Source organism: Propithecus coquereli, unplaced genomic scaffold (assembly GCF_000956105.1).
Source record: "Propithecus coquereli isolate 6110/MARCELLA unplaced genomic scaffold, Pcoq_1.0 Scaffold37, whole genome shotgun sequence".
NCBI lineage: Eukaryota > Metazoa > Chordata > Mammalia > Primates > Indriidae > Propithecus > Propithecus coquereli.
This window is the reverse complement of record NW_012149396.1, coordinates 4,933,100-4,941,180: the sequence shown is the minus strand read 5'-3', so window position 1 is coordinate 4,941,180 and position 8,081 is coordinate 4,933,100. Positions and strand designations below refer to the sequence as shown.

General features: G+C 34.5%; 1 protein-coding gene across 4 annotated transcripts in view; it reads left to right on the top strand.

Annotated features, from left to right (window-relative positions):
- Positions 1 to 8,081, top strand: part of TCF4 (transcription factor 4) — a 392,852-nt gene that overhangs the window by 9,634 nt on the left and 375,137 nt on the right. For 2 of the 4 annotated variants that reach the window (XM_012651753.1, XM_012651754.1), the window contains exons 2-3: positions 91 to 182; positions 1,781 to 1,853. In XM_012651753.1, the coding sequence (XP_012507207.1) occupies positions 111 to 182; positions 1,781 to 1,853 (145 nt within the window). In that variant the 5' untranslated portion in view covers positions 91 to 110. Of the gene's footprint in view, positions 1 to 90; positions 183 to 1,028; positions 1,330 to 1,780; positions 1,854 to 8,081 lie in introns of those variants that run through there. The other 2 variants (XM_012651756.1, XM_012651755.1) reach the window with 2 other exon arrangements.

The following is an 8,081-nucleotide window of genomic DNA, read 5'->3' as shown; positions in this document are numbered from 1 at the left end:
CCCAACCCCCCCAGTCTCCAAAAATCCGATTGTGTTTTCTCCAAGGATTGGGACTGGATTTTCTGATTGCGGTTATTTCCATGTTTCTAGGTTTGTGTGATTTTGCTAAAATGCATCACCAACAGCGAATGGCTGCCTTAGGGACGGACAAAGAGCTGAGTGATTTACTGGATTTCAGTGCGGTAAGAAAGAACGGTGGAAACTAACAACAGCTGTGAAAAAAAACAAAACAAAACAAAAAACCAGACACTTAAGCTAGAAACCAATAGTAATCTAAAGGACAGGAATAATTTTTAATTGGCTGAATCCTTGGTAAATATGAATGTCTTTTTTACAAGTTTTTAACTATAATTTTTGGGTGTGATGGAAGATTCAGGCTTTTGTTTTTCCGACTCTAATTACTTGCCTCGAATTCTCTGCCCACCGATTCCCCAAAATAATGGAATCTAACTCCAGTGGAAAGGAAAAACAGACTCCTCTAAAACTACAAACCACCCCTAAAACTTGGCCATATCTGAACACAGAGAGTACTAATACTTTGCGCACTACTCTTCGTTTTAATTTATTATTTTCTGGAAATAGAAAAGAGGAGACCCAGTTGTCTCTTTAAAGTTTTAAACTGATGATGCTTTGGATTAGTAGGACCTGTAGTCCTCCTAGCTACATCTTTTCCTGGGATTCTGAAAACTAGTATGTATATGCTGAGCATACATTCTTTAGAACCCTTTGGACTGTTCTGGTAAATTTCATAGTCGTGAGATCAGCACAAAGCGGAACTTACACACTTGTGGAGTTTTACGGCTGTACTTGGTCCTTCTCCATCCCTTTGCTTCCCTTTCCCAAACCAAGTCCCCAACCTGTCAGGGGAATGAAATTCATTTTTAATGCCAGATGAGTTTGGTGTACGATGCATTTGTAAAGCAAAATAAAAAGAATCCACAAAACACACAAATAAAATCCAAACTGCCTTCTAAGTGGGGCTCTTTCATGCTGCTGCTACTGCTGCTGCTGCTGCTCTTCTAGACCTTCTTTTGGAGAAATGGCTTTCGGAAGTTTTGCCAGGAAACGTAGCCCTGGGCAGCTTTGCAGCCCCCTTTCTGCTTGCTGCACTTTCTCCATTCGTTCCTTTGCTTTTTGCAGGCTCTGACTCAGGGAAGGTGTGCATTATCCACTAGATACGTCGAAGAAGAGGGAAACCAATTAGGGTCGAAATAAATGCTGGAGAGAGAGGGAGTGAAAGAGAGAGTGAGAGTGTGTGAGAGAGAGAGAGAGAGAGATCCTTGCTTCAAATTGCTCTCATGTTAGAGACGAAATGAGAATTTAGTGCAGGTGGCACTTTTATTTTTATTTGGGTTCACATATGACAGGCAAATCCTATACGGGATGGAAATGGACATTGCCACGTTTATGGCCAAGGTTTTCAATATAAAACAAACAACTTTTTTCTTCTCCTTTGTGAAACTAGTGTTTTCTAGAGAGGTTGCTGCCCTCCAACCTGAATCTTGATAACATTATGGGGACTGTATGTGTTCAAATTGTAGTCGTACTGCTTGGCAATCTAATGAACCTGAGAGGGGGAAGAAAAAGAACAGTGGTAATGGGGGGGGGAATTTGTAATGTTGTGCCTGTTTTAATTTTAAGTTGGATGTTGATGTGTTTTACTATATAAACACTTAGCATAAACTCTAAGTTATTTGATAAGAGTATGAAAGATAACTTGACGAACTCTGAAGGCACAAATATCTTCTTTTCAACTGTAATATTTCTTTGTTTCTTTTAGATGTTTTCACCTCCTGTGAGCAGTGGGAAAAATGGACCAACTTCTTTGGCGAGTGGACATTTTACTGGCTCAAGTATGTAAATTCTTTTCTTAGTGTGAAGTTAAATGTTCTTAGCTGTTTATTTACTCATTGTATATTTTTGGCTCTGTTGAAGTGTTCTGAAAAAGTCATTGAATTTTAGCCTGTAATCATATGGTTATTTCATTATCCATCAGTGGTATAACTTACATAAAAGGTTATCTTTTGCAATTAAAATTAGGTGTTTTTTTGTTGTTGTTAAGCATACTGTCTCAAAATTCCATCACTTAATTTAAAAGCAATTTTCTAATATAGTTGTAATCAAACACGTGAAGATAAGGCCAATGTTAACATGGGGAATAAATTAATGTCCCCTATTTGAAAATAGGGGGAAAATCTAACATTCATAAAAAGAGAAAATCCCTTGTAAATAATATCAGTTATTAGGTACTGTGTACAATTAACTCCTTAAAGAAATGAGCACTTAATTTTGCAGATGAATGCTACGTAGTAAACCATAGCTGTAAATAGCCTCTTGCTAATCTGAGAGGCTAAATATGAATTCATTTATATTTAAAATATCCTTTTTGTTGCTTTGGCTGTTTCTTTTTCTTAATCATTTACTTGTGCCATGAATTTTCGCTATATTTAAAGTTGCAAATTTGGAAGGACTTTTACATTTTATAAATGAAAGATCTTTGGGTGATGCTTAAAAAAGACGTTAGCGCTATTCACAAAGGAATCTGTGTGCACAATGATTATCTGGCATCTAAGGAGGAGTTTTAGTACTGGACTGTTTGGCTGTCTCTTATTAAAAGTGGAGACTGAAAATATTATATTCATTTAAAATGTATTTTTTTGGTTCAATGAATTTCAAATAAGAAAGAGTTAGACATTGTTGCCTGGTTTCCTTTATGTCCAAGGCTTAAATCCATTTATGCTTGTTAAACAGCTGCAGTGTTTTAGGAGTTCTGGCAATGGTACATAACAGTACATTAGGCAGAGTACTATTCTAAAGTCAGACTGGTAAATGTTGACATCTTTTTGCTGTGAGATGCCAGTGGAATTGCCTGTCAACTATGACTATAATTTCACATCTTTTAATATTCTTTTGGTGCCATAGCAGTGAAAGAAATCTGTTCACCTATGTATTTTGCATAATTGATATATTTTTATGCAATTAATGGCTTTTAAACATTGCTGATTTCCAAATAAGGTACTTTTCCTTCTATTGGCCCGCATAAGTTTAGGCAATTTTTGTCTTTATGACTTGACTTACAAAATATGAGATGGCTCCTATGGTTATATTTCATTTTATGTTTTAGTATATTTTGATGAAAAGTACTATTAACAATATGTTTGTGTTTTACTGTCCTGGACCCTGTTATATTTTTCACTTAGGGACTTAGAATTTTGTTGTATTAGTATTATACATTCTAAATTTCTGCATGGTATTCTCTGTATAACTTTTAAGATAGAAAATATTAATATGCATGTCTGAAGAAAAGATGAGAATAAGTATCTCTTGTGGGCACATTAATTTTTCATATTAAACACTATCAAAACAGTAACTAACTTGATCTCAGTGATTTTTTTATGACTTTACTTAAGAAATATATATTCAGTTTAAATCTAAAAGATTATGTCACACAGACACAGAGGTAGACCACTTTCAAAGTCGGTGCAAAATACTAGTTTGCGTTGTTGTAAAATGGATACGTTTGGAATAAATTAAGTATATTAGTTTAGATAGGGTTTAATAAAGTAAGGTGATTTAGAAGTATGAAATTGTATTCCATTTAAAAAGACAATTGTGTGTCTGATTCATTTTCTATGTTCACATTTAAATGAAGTCCTTGCTATGATGTTTAAGGGTTTATAGAGAGTACAGGCTAGGTAAGTTTAATATGTATTGATACACTTTGATAAGTGATTATATATCAAAATTTACATAGTTCTTAAGACAATTATGTATATATTCCTGCATACTTAAACCTAGAGAGAGACTTCACACTTACTAAGCCATGTTACAATATTTCTAATGTATATGCAATGATTATTTTTAGGGTGTTGAACTTTCAGTTACCTTGTAGCAGAGGTGTAGTTTTCAGGACCAGATGTTTACTTGTAAGGGTAAAAAGTGTAGTGGCCCCTTTATTCTGGCTGCCTGATTGAAAATGCAGGGTATTCATTTTATGCAGTATGATGGAGACTGTAATATGTAGGGTATAGATTGGAGTGTTAGTTTTCCTCTATTAAGACATATTTGAACACAGGGCTATTAGTGAAGAAAATGGGTTATATTTCCACTTAATAAAAGATAAATCTCTTTTAAAGCATAACAAATAAAAAAATCATGAAAACTACACTTCGCCCTTCAACTGGAAGGAAGAACTAGGAAACTCTGGAGAGAGAAATAATTTTCAAAATTTACTTCAAGTCAATATCCATTGTCCTGAGTAGACTCAGATGTCACCTTTCATGGGTCCCTTGGAAACTTGGATCTAGGAAAAAAAGATCTAAACTATAGTAGACTATAAGAAAAATCAGCTGGATTTTTTTCAAAGTGAAGCATGGTAATATTTCATGCTTAAAGTTCCCAATAGCTTTTGATTCCATTAATATAGGATGCTCCATCGTGATTTGCAACGTGAGAAAGAAAATAAAGTGTGGCCATATTCCCTTTAATCTTTCATTTCACAAACATGGTTTTTCCTACCACCTTAAGAAATGGGGAGGCTGCTAGGGAGAATGGAATGTAACCTGAGCTACAGCCTGACATTCCCAGGGAGCATTTTTCACATGAAAGGCTTTTGTCAACCCAGGAAAGGACCAGCAGTTTTTGTTTGATGTTTGCAGGTGTTCAGCAGAAAGCACTAAAACAATTCAGCCATGATGGTTCTGAGCTTCAATGACCTTAACAGGGAAAATTGGTGGGCTCTGGAATTATTTTTAAGAAATAGTTATAACCTATCTGGTAACTGAAACAAAGGGATTTAATATCCATTATATCATTGATCTTAAAACAAACTAAAAACATCCACATGCCTGGATGATAAGAAAATTATTCTCATTAAAAAATAGGATGACAAAGTTCCAAAAGAAAAAAAGATGCATCTAAGGAGTCTAAATTTACTGATGAGTAAGGATTTAATTTTCTGATATAGTGAAAGTACAGTTTATTTGGTTATCTTTGAGTCTTTTTGTGAGCAAAAGATAAACATACTAGCTTTGGGATCTTTTTAAAAAGTAGTTTTAGAGTTGGGCTACTAAAATTATGTATTCTAAAGAACTTGTTAGATCAGCCCATGTCACATCTGTTACATGGATTTACAGCTAGCCTGTGATGGATACTACATCTTCCTCCCTTAGTTTAAAAGTTGAGCTTTTTTCCTGTAACTGTTTAGTTTTACTGAGGTGTTCAGCAATTGTTAAAGATTTCCAAATGAATGGATGTTTGAACAATTAAGAGTAGCAGTAAAACACACCACATTTCTGTCGTGGGTCATTTTTGGAAGAGGGAAAACATTTCTTGACATTCACAGAGGTTAGCTAGCCTGTGCTCGCATGACACCAAAACTGCACACCAATTTTGTAAAGTCACTGAAAAGAAAAATATCAATCCAATGGGTAGTTCTGTGTGATATACAGAAAATTCAGTTGATTAGCATCCTGAATCAATTTGAGTTCATAACGATGGTGTGAAAAACAATTGGTGTTCTCTTCAAGGTATTTGTTGAGGAATGCTACTTACTGTCCTATGTGTGTGTCTGCATGTACACGTGCAGTGTCTGTCTGCCTTTTCAAACAGCCCCTTGTAATTGTGGTATAATTCATAAGAGTTATGTGGTTTCTAGTAAAGGACAAAATAATTTAATAGGTTTTAAAAAAGTACAGTGGCATTAAACCCATTATGTTAGAATCGTAGAATTTTGGGGATAGAAACTGCTTAGAAATGTACTGCCCAGTGCCTTCATTGCACAGAGAAAGAAAACTGAAGCTCAAGTTAAGAGCTTCCAAACTGTACTTTTATTTGTTATTCCAAAAAATAAGTTTTGGTTTGCTAATTCTCTGTGGCCCTGCAAATGCTTTATTGGAAGTAACGTTGGTCTTCCTGCTATCTTTCTGTCTTTTGTACTGCATGATAGGGTGTCAGGATTTGTGTGCTGATATTTGTGCATATAAATGATTCTGTATGTGCATGTGCCCTCTGAGTGCTTTCTCAGGTTTGGGGCTGAATTTTGGATTATTGATCATTCTGTTTTTGCTTTGTCTTCCCTGTGACTATTTTGCAAGATGTTGAGTAAAATATAGAATGTGGGTGAGCATGGCATAGTGCTTCTTAATGTGCCAGGGGGCGTGCTGTGTACCTTGTATTTGTTGCATTTTTTGATCCTTACAGGAACCCACTGAGATGCATGGATTACTGTGGTCAATTCATAGATGAGGAAACTGAGATAGAGATATTAAACAACTTGCCCTCGGCAGCCAGTAATGAAATTAGGTTTTAAACTCAGGTCTGCCTAGGTCAAAGTCCTGAGTCCTTCATACATACACACACACACACACACACACATCAGACATAGGTCATTTTTTAAAGATAATATAGACACACAATGTAATATTGAGGCTTGGCATGAAATGCTATCCATGATGTTTAGGGTAGATAGCATTTTTAAAAACATATTTAATGTAATGATATAAACCATACCCATTATTTTTCCTCCCTTAGTATCCAGATAAGCTGTCCTCCTAATTTACGATGGATTTCAATGTGGCTTAATGTCTTTCTCATATTATTGTTATTTTTACAAAGAAAATATAGTAGATATCTTAAAAGTTGTGCTTTCATTCTATTATAAATTGATAATCTACATGCCAGTGAAAATGTTTCATTATCTATTGTTTTTATGTAGCTATTTAAACCAAAAGTTGAGGTAGCCAAGCCTGACCTATTAATATCTAAAAAATCAGAGTCTCGTATCTTTAACTATAAAAAAGTTTTGCAGTTCATTGTTAGATCCTTGAAACTTAATATTCAAGAACAATAAGCCTAAATTCTATCTCTATCACTAAAATAAGCAGTTTTGAAGTTTCGATATGTGTATTACCAGACATGTGCTTAAAATGTTACATTTTCTAAATTCAGAAGGCAGAAGCAGTACTCTATTTGACACTGACTTAAGTAAATAAAATGCATTAAACAAGCGTGGGGATCCAAGAACTGTTGAGACTGAAATGCTTAACATTTTTGACAGCATCAGCAAATTATCCTTACCCTACTATTGTAATGAGGAAATCACTTAAATAACAGATGAACAGCTAAGTCACATAAACATATATAATAGAACTATGTAATGAAAGTTTATGCTGTTAATTGCTTGAATCTGTCTTAAATGCTTAGAATCATGGAGCAGTAAAGACTGTCATATAAACAGTTTTGTTTTGAGCTTAAAATTATTCCTTTTTGCTTTCATCTGCTATGATAAACAAAGTAATTTTGTAAGCTTTAAAGATCAAACATTTACTCCTAATGGTAAACTACATTTTATATTGGAAGTTTGCAACCTCGTCCAAGGCGTAGAGTTGAGTCCTGGTGGCCCCAGGCCTGTGATTTTCAACGTTTAGTATTATGATGCTATTTAGATCTGTTCCCATAAGCCAAGATAACAGATCTTAAGTTGCCTAATAAGGAACATGGTGTGTTTTGAAATGTTCTTCAGTTTACAAGTCTTGAACCAAAATGTTCTTGGCCAAACCTTTAGAATCTATATGTATGTTGAAGAAGTCAGATCTTGTACAGACATAGCGCCAAAATGAAGCTAGGTAGGAAGGGAAAAATCCCTTCTTTCTTTATTTTTTATATTTTATGAGCTACTTTTTATGACCAGGTGTTCTTCCAAGTTAACTAGATAGTGCTAAGTATTAGAGAAAGTAAAGTACATTATAGGTTTTTTTTTTTTTTTAAGGTTATTTTTGTTACCGGTTTCTTATTACTTTGGGTAAAATTTTCAAAATTGACCACCAGGTTTATTAGCTTCCATGTGAGCTATCTATTGTCTAGATCCGTAAGCCCCTTTAGACTGGCAATAAGGTATGAGTGTGGGTTTTGGGTGGATACTTTTGAACCATATCAGTCTGAATGCTTATGAGAGAGACACAAGAGAAGTAGCAATTTAATCTTCAGATAGGTTTTTTTTTTTTTTTTAAGGTTATTTTTGTTACCGGTTTCTTATTACTTTGGGTAAAATTTTCAAAATTGACCACCAGGTTTATTAGCTT